Consider the following 17987-nt stretch of genomic DNA (forward strand, 5'->3'; position numbering starts at 1 on the left):
GATTCCTACTGTGTTTTAATTATTGTACTATGTTTTTTAACTGAGGGGTTGTATTTTAATGTATTTATTTGTATGTATTTTAGTGTATTGTAACCTATATTGATTCCTACTGTGTTTTAATTATTGTACTATGTTTTAATTATTGTTGTGCTCATGTCACCTGCCCCAGAGACTACAGTTGAAAATTAGCCAACTTGGCTAAACTGGCATATTTACAGTCAAATGTTCCTTAATATGCACTGTCTCTGTATTTTAAACCAATAAATACAAATACAAAATACACTCAGTGGGAGCAGACAGATGGTAGTGGTAGGAGGAAAGGAGAGGAGAGCTGTTGAAGGGTAAATTACATGAATAATGAAGTAAGGTTGTTATAGATAGAGTTCAGCTCACACTGGCCCAGCTCCTCTCCTCTCCTCTCCTCTCCTCTCCTCTCCTCTCCTCTCCTCTCCTCTCCTCTCCTCTCCTCTCCTCTCCTCTCCTCTCCTCTCCTCTCCTCTCCTCTCCTCTCCTCTCCCCTCCCCTCCCCTCCCCTCTTCTCCTTTCCTCTCCTCTCCTCTCCTCTCCTCTCCTCTCATTGATTGAGTGATTGATTGATTGATTGATTGATTGATTGATTGATTGATTGATTGATTGATTGATTGATTGATTGATTGATTGATTGATTGAAAACTGTATTAACAGATTGCAGAATGGGTACAATACAGTATGGCTCAATACAAACAACTGCTAAGAGGATGCAGACCAGAAAAAGGCTTTCGTCTTGTTTACATCAGGGTCCCCCATTTCAATTCATCAAGACAAAAAAGCAGCCATGACCTACAGGACATACAAATATACAGTACTATCCTCTCCCCTCCCCTCCTCTCATCTCATCTCATCTCATCTCCTCTCCTCCTCTCCTCTCCTCTCCTCTCCTCTCCTCTCCTCTCCTCTCCTCTCCTCTCCTCTCTCCTCTCCCCTCCCCTCCTCTCCTCTCCACCCATCTCCCCTCCTCTCCTATTCTATCCTCTCCCCTCCTCTCATCTCCTCTCCTCTCCTCTCCTCTCCTCTCCTCTCCTCTCCTCTCCTCTCCTCTCCTCTCCTCTCCTCTCCTCTCCTCTCCTCTCCTCTCCTCTCCTCTCCTCTCCTCTCCTATCCTATCCTATCCCCTCCTCTCATCTCCTCTCATCTCATCTCCTATCCTATACTCTCCTCTCCTCTCCTATCCTCTCTTTTAATCTCCTCCTATGTCCTATTCTCTCAATTAAACATGTCTCTCACAACTGAATGACTTTAAACTAGGGCTGTCAGTTTATCGCGTTAATTAGATTAATTAATTACACAGCAAATTATCGCGTTATGAAAATTAACTAAAATATATATATATATATATATATATATATATATATTTTTTTTTTTTTTTTAATTTAAATATATATATTTTTTCATTCATTCCATAAGAACGTAGAATACACATTTACAGACTTTTTTTTAATATGGTCCATTTGCATGTTCTTGGTATCTGATTCTAGGGACATCTATGGATCTCAGGGAATGTATTCCCAGTGTCAGAAATACTGACATTTGTCTGTTATTAGGCTTGAGTAAATTGTAATGAACCAAATGAGAATATCAATTAGATTTTTTTTTATCTTTGACTGTGACTAACACCATGCTAAAATTTACCAGACCTGACAAATCTAAGCAAATGAATAAATGGAAGATGATTAAACAGAAGGTTTTGTAGATACAGTACTGAATTCTGCCATCCGGACACATGCAATTTGAAATATGATTTTAGAATATCAGGCCTACAATGGTTATGCGATTAAAATGCGATTAATTAGATTAATTAATTACAAATCCTGTAATGAATTAGATAAAAAAAAAGGAAAATATTTTTTAATTATCTTTTTCCTCCTTCTTTTTCCGTTTTTCTCCCACCCCAATGTTAGTCGTTATGCCAATTCCCAATCCCCTTCCTGGTCGTTGCGCACTCTACCCCCTACCGTCGGTCCGGGAGGGCGGAGACTATCACATGCTTCTTCCGACACATGTGTACCCAGTCCACCGCTTCTTTTCACCTGGCAGCGCGGACTCTCACTGGGAGAGTGTAACGTGTGGAAGGTCACACTACCTCTCTTAGATCCTTCCCTTGCTGTGCAGGCGCCCCGACCGAACTGTAGGAGTCGCTGTTTACAACGACCAGGACCCACCCTCGCCGGGTTTCCCACCCTCTAATACTGCCAATTGTGTCAGTATGGACGGTCGGCCAACCCGGAAGCACCACAGCTGGATTCGATCCCACTGTCTCTGTGGTGGTAGACAGACGCTTAGTCCGCTGCACTACCCAGCCGCACCTAGATGAATTTTTTTAATCGCCTGACAGCACTACTTTAAACACAATTGAATCTCCTCGACAGCTTTCTGCTTCAATGTGCTTCAATGTGCTCTCTCCCATACCCTTAACACCAACCGCTGAAGTGCCCTTGAGCAAGGCACTTAAACTGCTCCAGTGGAGTTGCTCAGTGGCCAACGGTGTCAGACTGTGGTTGTACTGGGCAGCTCCCAGGTGTGAATGGAACTGTGTGAATGTGAAGCAGGGCGTAGCTGAAAAAGAGCATCCGTGCTCAATGAACCTACCCTGGGTAAATAAAGGTTATATATATATATATATATATATATATATATATATATATATATATATATATATATATATATATATATATATATATATATATATATATATATATATAATGTACAGAGACAAAACATTTGAAACAATAATATGTTTGAGTGGATTGAATAATAATAAACAAAACAAAACACTGCAGCACTGTAGCTGAGTAGCATACACACTAACAAGGCCAGAGATCCACTGCCACCTAGGGGTATTTGTGAGGTACTTTCACAACTCAATAATATGACTCAGTCAGTAAGCTTCTTAGGTAAAAGTATGCTGCAGGTTTTCATTGCAACAGTGAAGACTGTGACTATAGTATTTATTCAAGCAGCTGTTGAGTTCTGCTAAAATAAACAAGAATCCGGGTGGGCACAGGTCCTTATTAAAGCACAGAGCTCAACAGAGGGCATCATGAAAGGCATCTGTACTTTCAGTACAAATTCGGTAACTTCAAAACTAACATGAAAGGAGGTTTTGTACATAGATTGGTATTTAAAATCCCAGAACAATGGAATAATAGATAGTATTACATACAGTGAATTTGTGACCTGTTATATCCTTTTTAATCGGAATTGTCTATGTACATTTTTTGTACAAATTAGGCTTAATTTAAATAAAAACGTTGGATTTCATGATTTGGAAACGTGTAGTAATTGCAATAGAATTTTAAATAGTGTTGCCAAATTGAGATAACAAATACAAATAGGATGACAGAAGAACAGATGCTAACAAAGTACATATTATAAGTATCTTCTCTTCACATATTAAGGGATATATCTTGATTAATATTTAGCGTATAAATTGGCATAATTAAAAAGCTAAGAATCTCCTCTTTCCATGAATCATCTGAGATTGTGTTCTTCTGGTCAATGTGACTGAAAATCATAGAGCAAGCCACATTTATTTGCATGTCTGTCTTTCTGTGCCTGTGTCTGATATCTGATTTGTGTGCATGTGCATCCGTGTGCGTGTGCGTGTGCGTGTGCGTGTGTGTGTGTGTGTGTGTGTGTGTGTGTGTGTGTGTGTGTGTGTGTGTGTGTGTGTGTGTGCATGTGTGTGTGTGTGTGTGTGTGTGTGCGTGTGCATGTGTGTGTATCCAGGTGTGGAATTCCTACTTCAGCTTGGCGGTGTTATACATCAACCAGCCCAGTCTGCAGCTGGAGACCATCAGTCCAGCCAAAAGGAAGAAAGTCCTTGACAAGTAAGAATAGACACACACACACACACACACACACACACACACACACACACACACACACACACACACACACACACACACACACACACACACACACACACACACACACATTTTATTTAACTTTAATTTTACCTTTATTTTACAAGGATAGTCTCTTGAGATCAATATGTATTTTTTCGAAGAGTGGCCCGGCCAAAATAGAAGAACAATTTGCTTACACGAACCCACACCACACACAAAAGGAAAAGAGGACAATGGCATTAAGATCACAATGGCTGCAACTAACTTAAAATGTACTTGACCTCAGATTTTGAATAATTTAGAGTATGAATGAATTCAGGTTTGGAACTGCAAACCTGAATGCTTTGTGTGTAACTTAAACATGAGTGCTCTTTTTCCTAGCTCTGTGCATACCTTAAACCTGAATGCTCTTTTACCTAGCTTTGTGTGTAACTTAAACATGAGTGCTCTTTTTCCTAGCTCTGTGCATACCTTAAACCTGAATGCTCTTTTACCTAGCTTTGTGTGTAACTTAAACATGAGTGCTCTTTTTCCTAGCTCTGTGCATACCTTAAACCTGAATGCTCTTTTACCTAGCTTTGTGTGTAACTTAAACATGAGTGCTCTTTTTCCTAGCTCTGTGCATACCTTAAACCTGAATGCTCTTTTACCTAGCTTTGTGTGTAACTTAAACATGAGTGCTCTTTTTCCTAGCTCTGTGCATACCTTAAACCTGAATGCTCTTTTACCTAGCTTTGTGTGTAACTTAAACATGAGTGCTCTCTTTCCTAGCTCTGTGCGTACCTTAAACCTGAATGCTCTTTTAGTTTTACCTACAGTAGCTCTGTGCGTACCTTAAACCTGAATGCTCTTTTACCTACAATAGCTCTGTGGGTACCTTAAACCTGAATGCTCTTTTACCTACAGTAGCTCTGTGCATACCTTAAACCGGAATGCTATTTTACCTACAGTAGCTCTGTGCGTACCTTAAACCTGAATGCTCTTTTACCTAGCTCTATGCGTACCCTAAACCGGAATGCTATTTTACCTACAGTAGCTCTGTGCATACCTTAAACCTAAATGCTCTTTTACCTAGCTCTGTGTGTACCTTAAACATGAATGCTCTTTTACCTAGTTCTGTGTGTACCTTAAACATGAATGCTCTTTTACCTAGTTCTGTGTGTACCTTAAACCTGAACATTACAATACAAATCGAACTAATGTTACCAGACAACATAAGGATAAGGATAAGGATATCTTCACAGGGAAATTCCAGTGACATACACATACAGTTCATCGTCTCATTAAACAATCATCATTTCACAATCATTACATTTTTACAGTAATAACGGCACAACATAAATTCAAACAGACATGTACATTTGTTGACACATGTCGACTACAGTATGTCTGAGACACCGTATGCATAGTCTTCTGCAGCAGTACCGGAGTGCCGCCGTGCCACGGCGGGAGGGAGGGAGGGAAAGAGTTAATGTCCTGAACCACCGTTGCAGCACAGGAAGGGGCGGGGCATGGCTCTGACTACATTTGCTGTCAGCTGAGGGTGGGACTTGGTGACGAGACAGTCTTCTTGGCTCCCCCCCTCCAGCACGCATACTAATGAGCTGCCGTCACCAACACGTGGGATAGGCGCTGGACATACACGTGGAAGGGGGGATGGGGTTGGGGGTGGGGGCCGCATGCCATTCTTATCTCCGTTCAGCCAGGCCTGGCCTTGGAGCTCCACAATCCTCAGCAAGGAAATCTTGTTTTGGCTGGGACGAGGTGGGGGGGGGGTAGGGCAGCAAGCTTCCCAAGAAAGATGCTCCGATTTAGCTTTAATCACGATTTAACACGGTCAGAATCTCCTACGTGGTCCCCAACATGACCTTTGATCTCAATTGTTCATCCGCCTGGTACAGCGCGAGTCTCAGTTCGATGTGGGAGGCTTCAATCCTGGCCAACGTGATCGCCAGAGGATTTAAGTCCTTCCGAATTTTTCATTTGTTTTCACTTTTTCTCCTCTTTTTCTATTTTTCTCCCATCCCAATTTTGCTGTGCCAATTCATTCCTCCCCTGTCTTGAACGTTGCTCGCATATGCCCCCCACTGGCCGGTTGTAGGGAGGATAGAAGCCTTGCATCACGTGACCCCTCCGATACACGAGGAGGCAGCCTGTCACATCTTTTCACCTGCCAGTGCGGACTCTCATTGGCGAGGTGTAACGTGTGGGAGGCTCACACTACCCCCGCCATTTCCTGTCTCTGCTGTGCAGGCATCCCCCAACCGACCTGTAGGAGTCGCTGTCCACAACGTCTAGATTACCACCCATCGACTTCCACCCGCTAACTCTGCCAATTGAGTTAGTATGATGGCCGGCCCAAGCCGGAGGCAACGCCGACAGCCGGATTCGAACCCGGTGTCTCATGCGTTGGTGACGAGTGCAATGTCTGCTGCGCCACCCAGCCGCCCCCTTCCGAATTATTTTTAAACAAAACCAATCCCAGGTGACGATCGCTCCCAAACCGATCAGCATGAATGTGAGAAGATAGATATCCTCCACGTCCTCAATCTCAAGAGGAAAGAGGCAAATCGCGTTCCACTTTCCCCAAGAGTCAATAGAAAAACCAGACATCTGTACAAGGCTACACACAGCGATCATTAGTTAACAATTAACAATGCTTGCTATTGCATAATGTTAACTACAAAATACAGCGTGCCTTCATGACGACTGTAATTTACTCATCATTGGTAGCAACACTGAAACTCATGTCCATAGTACAGTACAGACTCCAGGTGGAGATGGAGAAAATGGTGACGCAGCCACCGCTTCCAAAACAAACGCCATGTGCAGCGCTTATTGCACATATATCCTTATTGATCATCAACACTACTCAGAGAATGGCAATAAAAAGCGTGCATACCATTTTGTTCATTTGTCCGAAACAGCCCACAAAACAGCCATGGAGCCATTGGTCTCTTTCTGCTTCATATCATTGTTCCCAGGGTTTTTCCTGGACAGTATATTGTATGTCCTTTGATAATCACCAGCCTGTTGATTCTTCTGACTTTGGCCTGCAAAGGACTCGTTTGAAAAGCTCAACAAATCTGTGTTTTTTTTTAGAGCTGGGCCGTTAATCTTTTTCTCAACGTTGGGTCTGTATTGTCCTTAAATACTTGCCGTAGTTCCCAGCTGTGGTACCAGGAAGTGATTGCACTACCGGAGCTGTAGTCAGAATAATGTGTTAAACTAAAGTAGTGGTCCGGTAATCATTGTTATACAGGTGAGGTTAAGAAGTCCTCAGGATATAACACAATTCGGCGATGAGGACGTCTGAATCTGCGCATAGCAAGAAAAAAGAAGTCCGTTGCAAGCTTTGTTTACATTATTACGTTAGCGAGTTAGCATGTTAGCTCACGTTGATACGGGCGGCACTGGGAAACATCTACAAGAGGAGGAAATCCACTTTACACACTAAAGGAAGGATCGACTGGACTATCGTGAGTGTTTACAACAGAAATGGCTTGGGTTATTGGAAATATTGGACCGTTTGATGACAATGTAGCCCCTTTCGTGACTGTGATGCACGGAGTGAATCCACAGTCACTTGCTCCTCAATAGGAAACTAACCTAGATTTACCATGAAGGACTGGTTCTGGCTGAACCGTTCGTTATACAAGAATCACAGAGACGTTTCAAAGGTGCTCACAGTTGCACAAGGGTTTCGGGCAGAGATACGGGATGGTTTGAAAGCTCTGCGTTGCTATTAAACATTTTAAATAATTTTCAAAACGGCATTATTTCCACCGTTGGGTGATCACAGCGCATGCGCACCATCCCTTATCTCTGTCCGAAATCCTCGTGCAACTGTGAGTACCTTTGTAATTTCTCTGTGATTCTTGTATAACGAACGGTTCGGCCAGAACCAGTCCTTCATGGTAAATCTAGGTTGGTTTCCTATTGAGGAGCAAGTGACTGTGGATTCACTCAGTGCATCACAGTCACGAAAGGGGCTAATGACAATGTGGAGCAAATAAATGAAAATGGGGGACCCTGATGTAAACAAGACAAACGTCTTTCTCTGGTCTGCATCCCTTTAACAATTGTATGTATTGAGCCGTACTGTATTGTACCCATTCTGCAATCTGTTAAATAACGTTTTCATTCATTCATTCATTCATTCATTCATTCATGGAACTGTTACACTGAGCTTGCACTGAATTTGTTGAGAAACCTGCTTCTGCAGCAGTCTGTGTGTGAGCAACCAGTCAGCAGCATTGTGAATTTAGAGATTCACTAAAAGACACATTGAGAGACAGGTTTGTCTGTGGATTAAGAAATGAAGGTTCACAGAAGAAACTACTGACAGAGTGATTTGACACTGGAGAGAGCTGTCAATATCAGTGTAACAATGTTAATGGCATCAAAGGAAGGGCACAGAAAATTACGATACATCTGGTTTTAAAAGAAACACTGGAAATTACAAAAAGAAGAGACATGTTCATGCTGTTGAACAAGGAGATAGAACAGCTAGTGACTCCTCAGATGAAGAGGAGCGGATAAATCTCCTCCTCTGGTCATTATTTGGGTAGAACACACCTATTTTGAACACCTTCGGCAGACTTTTTTTTTTTTTTTTTTAGCCATTTTAATCTAGATTAATCTAGATTAATTCCAGGATTGCAGGTAGATTAATCTAGATTAAAAAAAATTATCTATGCCCAGCTCTAGTTTTTTTTACATTTCACCAGTTTTGCCTACTTCACACAGTTCACAATAGGCTAACGTTACTTCACATGCACTCGATTAATCGTCCTCATTGAAAGTTTAACTCAACTCAAGTCCTAAACAGAGGCATGTGCATGCCCAGTGTAGTGAAAGGCTCTAAATTGTATAAGTCTATACGTAGAGAATGCATGAATACAAAACCATATATAAAAAGTGGGAATTAACCATTTATCCAGTTAATTTAAAATGACTGGTTAACCGGCTAACTGGATATCCTTGCACATCTCTAGTATGTGCACAACAGTAAATCACAGTGTCATCAGTGCAGTGATCGATTACACCATTTAAAACATTTTACCCAAGATAATTCAGATACATCACATATACCAGTGTGTTACGGTGTGGCATGACAGTGGTGGAGGTGTGTAGAACCCAAGCGCAGACAAGCAGAGGAGGCGGAATGCGAAGGTTGCTCTTTCACAATAACACTTATTTATTGTAAACGACGGAGCATAATACGATAAAGAAACATTTTGAAAAGGGAAAACAAAATGGAAGACAGTAGCCCTCAAAACGGGATAAACGAATACTAAATAAAGAGCGAGACAACTCAGTCTCCACAATGATTCTACACAAGAATAAACTTCAGATAACAATATGAAATACAATAAGGTAAGCACGACACTGACTGCGGTATCCAAGTTACCCTCCAAGTGGGAGCGATAACAATGCTTCAGGTAGTACTCACGCCTGTGGACAGCGTAATGACGCGACAGGGAAGTCAGGGCAGACCACACTTAAATACACAGACAATTAGAGACATGAGGGTGATTGGGAACTAGACACAGCTGGGTTGGAACAGACTGGACAGAATACATAACTGGATCGAAATATAAATACACACACTGAGAACACTAGGCCAGGCAGGGGAACATCACAGACAACACAGACAACAGATGCACAGCCAGTAGATTAGTGATGATAACAGAGAACAAATTAATAACAAAACAACAGAGATGCACCAACTGAATTAGGCCACAAGATGGCAGTAGCGTATTGTTCATGAGTGGAGGAAGTCCATGGAGAGGTGGGGGAAGTCCATGGACAGGTGGGGCAGGACCGCGTTATTTTTTTCCGTAGCCGCATTTCTGGCAGATGCTCTCTGATTGGCCACTGACTGACGCTCTCTGATTGGCCACTGACATGTTTGCCCAATCGCGTGACGAGCTGTGTCTTTGCCCATTTCCACGTCAAACAGCCTGCAAACTAACTGGCGTTCTATCGCCATGCTCTAAGACAAACTCTAACCTTAACCAACTTCGAAAGAGTGCCTAAGCTTAACCAGTGTAGAAACAGGCGGCGGCCAATCAGAGAGCGTCTTGCCAGAAATGCGGCTACAGAAAAAAATAACGTGGCAGGACCGGGGGGCACGTTACACCAGTGTGTATTTATATTGTGACTAAGGTCTGCTTCTTTATTCTGCAGCACATTGAATTGAGGTTTAATTGTTGCCTTGTGCAAATTAAGGCCTTGTCCAGATGAAGACGGATCCGATCTTTTTAGTTTTAATTTACATCAAAAACGTTTTCCGTTAACACAAAATCGTTTCAAGAAATATGTGTGTCCAAATGAGAACACTGAAAATGCTGAAACGCTGCCGCAAATGTACAAAATAAAAGTATTTCCGGTGTTTTAGACTCTTTAATTTTGAAACCCCCCGACCGGAAGTGTTATCGTTGTTTTCGCTAGCAGAACAACTTGTGTTGTCCGGTTCTGTGCTTTTGATCTAACGCTAGTTTCCAAAGGAGAGGAGAGAGACACCGCGGCTCACATGCGCAAATGCAGCTACAGGCAATCGATGTTGAGGAGGAAGAGCTGCTGATTTTAATCGGCAGGAGAGAGAGAGAGCGTGTCAAAGCCATATATAATATGGTGCGGTCATAGGCACAAACTACCTGTTGTATTAAATTAATCGATTGACGTTTAACTTGTCCCTGTGTCCAGTCCTTTAGACTAGCCCCACCCGTTCATTGTAAACAATGATGCATGTAATGTTATTAACTCATTGACTGCCAGCTATTAGACAGGGCCCGTCGTAGCAATGCCACGCTTTAAAAGATAGGAGTGCGTCACCTTGTTTGTAGAGCTATAACTATTCTATATTATAGCTATGGATACAATACTATGGCCCATTTGACATCAACTATCTATCGTTCAGTATGTGAAAAAGAATAAATTGTTTCATCCATACGTTCGTGGTGAATATAAGTATGGTTTTAGAGTGGTCTGGGGTAATTCCCGAAAGGCTGAGTAATAGTCTTATACGTCAATTCTACTATAACCGTTGGCGTTTCTTGCCTGGACACGCTACTATTCCCAAAATCAAATCTATATAGTAGGTATTATGTTTCATCATGAATAGTTTTTTGATGCTTTGATCGTCACCAATGGCATATGTTGTGGAGTAACGTTACACATACACGTTGCGATTGAGGTGAAGACATGGTTGGATCAATGCAGGATTGATATCATAATAGTCCTTCACTTCACTAGGATGTACCCCAAAAAGAATATTCCAATTATCTGATCGCGATTCCAAGTATTGGTGTCCATCGTGTCGCCAACATAATCCACCACACATCATGCATCGGGAGCATTTGATGCTTCTCAATGCGATCGTTATTACCGCTCCGCTCGCGCGACAAAGAAAAGTGAGGCTGGAGACATTTGGCCATTACACAGGCCAAGATACAAGGTTACAAAGGGTGCTTGATACCGCCATCTAGCTGGATGTGGCCGGTATTGCACTTTGGAAATCTCAGACTCATTCCCTATGGTAACACCAAGGTCCCTGGATGAATAATGAATACAAAATATTGAATAAAAGAATAAACAACCAAAACCTGAGATATCTCGGGTCTGGCAGCCAACGCATGTCGAGTTAACCCGACTTATCTCGGGTTTGGCAATGAATGTGTTAACGTTACTGTGTGTTGTAGCTATGTTAATAAATTCTGAATGGCATTAACGTTAACGCTAGTTGGGTATGTTAGCTAGTATGATAGTCCAGACAAACAAAGCTATTTAGTTAGCTTGCTAGCTATCATTGGTAATCAAAAGTTGTCTGTATTTAACGTTACCTCAGGATACCACTGTCATTGTATTTAGTTGGTTAGCTATTTAGCTAATGTTGATAGCATTGAATAGCATCAACGCTAGCTGGCTGGCTACAACGAATTCTCACAAGCTGGCATCGTAAATCTCAACACCAGCCATGGGAATACTATTTACTAAATTATGGAAGCTTTTTTTTTTTAACAAATGTTTTTTATTTTCCCTTTTTTAACATGAAACTAGATAAACAATACAGTAACAGTAATAATCAATGATAAATCACAGGACAATGACAGAAATAATAATAACAATAATGACAGTCCAGTAATTAAATCAAAATTATGGACGCTTATTAATCGTCAAGGTAAGAGAGGATTTGTCATGATCAACTGAAGGTGTATGCTATGGAACAGTCTATGTGCTTGGCTACTTAGCTAGCTTATTTGGGTTTTCAGAAAATGTGACGCTAAACTCTAGCTAGTATCGTATCGTGTATTTCATCACAGTAGCCTCCCGGTGTTTAATAAACACTTCTAGCCAGGACATATCTGGACATATAAGACATATATGTATCATGTTTATTTTTTGTTGGCTGGGTTTGCGCATGCATATTAAGGGAGAGGTGGGCTATCGCATCAACGGTAGGTCTGTCGCGATAAGCAATAAATCTATTTATCGCGTGATAATGAAAATGAATGCGATGATTTTGACGGGCGCGTTTAATTGCTATTTGCTTGTCAGTCATTCTATTCTCCATGTGGGGAGGCGGGGCCGCTGGCGTTACTACAGAGGTTGGCTGTGATGTGCCCACATGCAGGCACGAGAGCAAAGCTTGCGTCACATCACAGCGTGGCAATATTCACGACATCCATTGTGTATTATTGCTTTTATACAGCAAGTTGTACCGTCAGGAAAAATATAGGATGAATACAGACAATTCTAGGGTCTTTTATATCAATTTCAGTGAACTTGGCCCTACCCCATTCGAAATGCGTTCCACGGCCCATGCTACAGAGTACAGCACGAGAGCTCCTGTGAGCACCATGCGTATCCGCGAGCCACAGTAAACAAACGCGAGCCACAGTTAAGCCCCAAATATACTTCCTTCCGCAATCCGCATCCGCACGTGCGCATTGGTGCGTGTGACGTAATTTGTGTAATTCTCATCAGCGCGCTCGTCCGCACGGACCTCGCATCCGGCTCTGATTGGGGCCATTACACAAATTACGTCACGCGCACCAATGATTGCGGAAGGAAGTATATTTGGGGCTTCAGGGTGACCATGGTGTCCCGCAGTAACCGCAAAAAAAAGTTCTAATGCATTTATTTCTGTAGTAGTCTATTCTGTATAGCCTATAGCATCTAGTCTAAGGGCGTTTTCACACCTAGCTCGTTTGTAGCTGTTGTTCCGGAACCTGGAGCGTTTACCGCTTATTTCGGTTTATTTGGGCATATCTGAACACAGCAATCGCATTCTGTTGCGGAACAAAACAAGCGGGCCGAGACCACCTAGAGAGGGTGGTCTCTGCGCACTTCCAACCGAACCCGAAGCGACTCGTACGCTGTGAGAATGCAATCGACTAAACAAACCGACACCACTCACTTGCCGTACTGTATACGCGTTGCATGATGACGCTTTCGCATTGAATTGTGGGCGGGATCAGTTTGTAGTCTTTAGGCAGCTAGATCGGTAAAGTTAGCTATTACCACTGCACTTCCATGTTACATTGAAATCGGGGAGGAGAGAGCGGGGGGAGCATATGAATGAATGTGGATAGGGATGTCCCGATCCGATCACGTGATCGGGATCGGGGCCGATCACGTGATTTTCCGAAGATCGGGATCGGCAAAAAATAAATAAAAAATCTGCAATTTATTTTATTTTTTTTTTACAACATGAGCATGTTCACATCTTAAACTCATACTGAGGCCTTAGTTTTGGTTTTAAATTGCACATCATCATTCATTTATTTATTGTCACACAGAGCAGAAGAATTTTGCCAAAACAAACCAATAGTATCCAGCTGCAGAACGGCAGAACATCCGAACTCTCAGACCCAAATACAATTTTTATTTTTTTATTTTTTTATCCCAATTTCTCACATTACATTCACCCTGAATGTTGACGTTATCCAGGTGAAAAGTTACCTTCATTCAAGCGAGGCATTGCAATCCTTGACATAAATCATTTGATGTATAATTAAATCAAAGGAAATGCGTTTGGGTCTGAGAGTGTGGCTGGTCTGCCGTTCTGCAGCTGGATACTATTGGTTTGTTTTGGAAAAATTCTTCTCCTCTGTGTGACAATAAATAAACGAATGATGATATGCAATTTAAAACCAAAACTAAGGCCTCAGTATGAGTTTAAGACGTGAACATGGTCATGTTTGTTGAATAAAAAAAATAATTAAGTATTTTTTTTTATCGGATCGGGAAAGATCGGTATCGGTAGATACTCAAAATCACATGATCGGGATCGGGAGCAAAAAAACGTGATCGGGACATCCCTAAATGTGGATGAGAGCCGTGATGTAAGTGGTTGCAGCTACGGCTGTGGGGGCGCTAGAGACATGATCCAATAGACTTTTATGCGCCTGAGTTTCCTGAACACGGCGCGATCCATTCCTAATCGATCAGAACTAAATCGGCCGACTTACATCACGGCTCTCATCCACATTCATCATTTTCTCCCCCCGCTCTCTCCTCACCGATTTCAATGTAAGGCGGAGATTCAGGGTTAGGGGGGGGGGGGCACCCCCCAAAATCTGACCAATGAGTGACAGTTTGCTCGCGCGTGCGTTTGTTTTGGTCCGCTGTTAACACAGCCCTGTGAACACAACTAAGGGACAAGTGCAACATTGTATCATTATAGTCCCTGTGTCTCCCTGAATCGGAACAAAGCAAACGAACTACAGGTGTGAAAATGCCCTAAATGTCTATCTTTAGAGGACGACGTTGGAGCAGGAATATTGTTTGGGATTCGGCAAGCACGCATTCGTTATTGAAAGTGAAACAGACAAATAGGCTATACTGAACACTGTTTATTGACACTTGCAAGAACACAGAACAAATGTGGAAAAAAAAATGTATCAACTTTTTCTCCCATTTCTCCCATTTTTCTCCCATGCCAATTTTGTATCGTCCAATTCTACCCTCCCCTGTCTCGAACGCTGTTAGGCCATGCCTCCCACAGGCCGGCTGCAATGTGGACGAAGCCTTGCATCACGTGTCCCCTCCGGTACTCGAGGAGGCAGCCGTCGCATCTTTTCACCTGCACAGCGCGATCTCTCAGTGGCGGGGGTCTGCGTGGGAGGGACACGCCGCCCCTGTTGCTTCCTGATTCTGCTGCGCAGGCGCACCAACCGACCTGTAGGAGTTGCTGTCCACAACGTCCGATCCCCACCCACCAGCTTCCCACCCCCTAATACTGCCAATTGTATTAGTATGAACGACCAGCCAAGCTGGTAGCAATGCCGAGAGCTGGGCTCGAACCCAGCATCTCCTGCATTAGTGGCGAGCGCCTTGCCCACTGCGCCACTTAGCCGCCCGAACAAATGTGAAACTTGAAACTAAATGTGCATATAACAACAGAAACAGAGGCCATTACACATTTATAAAGGCTTTGCACTGCAAAGTTAGTAAATACAAATAAAGTGCACATTCGTTGCGGCAATTTATTGAATAAAGGCCACTCGTTTAAAAAACAAAACAATAATGAAATAATACAAGGTCTAACAAATTAAATGAAAAGCCATTTTTGTACTTATTCTCAAAATTTTAGCCGCTCTCAATTTATTCTCAAAATGTTTGCCCATACGTAAAATACGCACGCAGCCACTTATGGTTATTCTGAGACGATAATTAATCTGTATCTGGATAACCAAGGCACGGATTTTGTCGTGGCAGGTAGCGTTTTGTCGAAATTTTTTATATCTATACAGGTGTATTTTTCGTCCACGAAAAATGGAGCCTCGAATAATTATTATTGCCCATAGACGTAAAATACTCTGTAAAAGTTAAGCTAAAAACTGCGACAATGCCACTTATTTCAAATGCGTTCTTTGAGATGAAAATTCATATACAGTAACTATTTATTTTGTTAGTGTGTGGCGGCCCGTGCTTTGTTTTCAATCTGATGTGTGGCAGGAACGTAGATCAAGCATCTGGGTAAGTATAGCCCTGATGCCTCAGTGTACTGTGTATGTGTAAAAAGGTCATGGTGCAAGATGAGGAGATATATGCCCTCTCAGTTATATTTGCCCTATATATATTTTTATATGAAATGCTTCAGTTTAATTAAATATATATTTTTACGTTAATAATAATAATAATAATATTTACATTTATATATTTATAATTACATTATAATTATAATTACATTTATAAATATATAAATGTAAATAGTATTATTATTATTAACGTAAAAATATATATTTAATTAAACTGAAGCATTTCATATAAAAATTTAAATGGCTATAGGCTATTTAACTCAACAGAACTAACGTTAGGTTATGACTATAACCAAGTTCTGTTAATTAGGGGTGACGCTTGGCATCACTCTGCACTCTCTCGCGTACGTGCACGCGCACTGAATAAATTCCACAAATGTACCTTTAATACCAGTATTAGTCTGACCACACCCCTCATCAATTTACAACAAAACACAAGTCGCATGTGTGTGAATCCTACACCCGTTGACTATGTCGTACATAGCAAAAAACGCTGACCGAGAGTAACGGCTAGGCCGTGGAATGTGCGTGTACGAGTATTACTGCAACTAAACAACACAGCATTGTGAGACACATATACTTAGTTCAAGCAATGGAATAACACCAGTTTCTACCTGCATGTGGAGCATCAAGCTAATAGAACCTATTACTGAGTGTATGTTGCAGACCTTGCTTAACCTCGTAACACAACACGACTCATCTCACAACGTAAAAGTGCAGATTCATATATACACAACCCCACCATATGAATTGTTGAAGAAACACACAGTTTGTTCGGCCAAAACACAGTCCCCCTTATATCGGGGAACTTTTTTATTTATAATGTGTTCTAAGGCACAAAAACATAGAGGGGCCGGGGAGGGTGTAAAAGAGAGGGGATACAGAGGGGAAAAGTCACTCAGCGGCGTCTGCCACCTCACGCCGCTCGAGTCTTGCCACCCCGAGGAGCCCCGGAGGGACGGTAGGGTACTGTCTGCTGGACACGACGTTCCCTACCGTCTCCTCCGGTCGTGGATGGGCCGGCGGTGGCAGAAGCGCCGTCTCTTCCCCTGGCCCTCTGGAAGGGCCAGCAGCGGCGGCGGAGGCAGTGGTAGCGGCGACGGAGACAGCTCGACGTCGCGGAAGCCTTCTGACTCCACCGGCAAAGACGGGAGGCGGAAAATGGGGTTGGAGGATGGATCTCTCCTCTGCCATCTCTCTGCATGTTGAGGTCATCAACCGCAGGGCCTTCCCGAACAGACCAGCGTCGGAGAGGGCGGCCGTCAGAAAAGGAGCTCTCTTCTTCTCTGGCACACGGGCCTGCTCCAGCCAAAGATGACGCTGGCCCAGGGTGGCCAGGGCGCGCACTTTCCCCATGGCTATGGCCAGCACCTGGGAAAGGTGCAGGACAGCTCCCGCAGCCTGGGTGATCTGATCGCATTTTACCTCGTTCAGATCCGTGCCGCCCGTCATGATCCCCGATACAAATCTAGCCAGGTGGGCGATGTTAGACGCCGCAGCCAGCGATTGTGTACCAGCGATGAATGACTGGTCACCCCAATAAGCCAATCGCCTAGCCGATTTCCCCTGGAGGACCGGCTTGCATAGGGGTTCCCACACCATATCCGGACAGAGGAGAGCGGCCATCGGACTGTCAAGCCGAGGCACGCCCTCCCCCATACCTTTGACTAACCCCGACACCCGCGTAACTGGTACGTAGGCGGGAGTTAGTCCCATGATGTTGGACACCGCCTGACCCCGACGAACATAGGCCCCCATCGAGGGGAAAAATGGGTAGACAGCGTCCACCCCTCTCACTGGGGGACGCTGCCAGGGATGACCTATGAGATCATCAGGGACAGGTGCAGGCAATGGCAGCGGCAGCGGCACGCCGTTTGCGGCGGCGGCTACCGCCATGAGCTCGGGAAACAAAGCCCGCAGTTCCCCCTGCGGACCTTCCTCCACCGACCCCGCATCCCTCACATGCAGCAGGCTGCGACTGGTTAAGGAGCCACAATCTGATGTGGCCGACAGTAGGGCATCCTGCTGATGAGGCCAAGTTGGTTCCTCGACA

General features: G+C 43.2%; 1 protein-coding gene across 1 annotated transcript in view; it reads left to right on the forward strand.

Moving 5' to 3' along the window:
* The window catches only part of LOC311229667 (dedicator of cytokinesis protein 3-like), a gene marked incomplete at both ends in the record, with an annotated part of 403980 nt that overhangs the window by 314929 nt on the left and 71064 nt on the right, over window positions 1-17987 (forward strand). The window contains 1 exon segment of the mRNA XM_084315742.1: window positions 3766-3866. Coding sequence (XP_084171868.1) covers window positions 3766-3866 — 101 coding nt within the window.

This window comes from Notolepis coatsorum (genome assembly GCF_963971535.1).
Source record: "Notolepis coatsorum genome assembly, chromosome: 6".
Classification (NCBI taxonomy): domain Eukaryota; kingdom Metazoa; phylum Chordata; class Actinopteri; order Aulopiformes; family Paralepididae; genus Notolepis; species Notolepis coatsorum.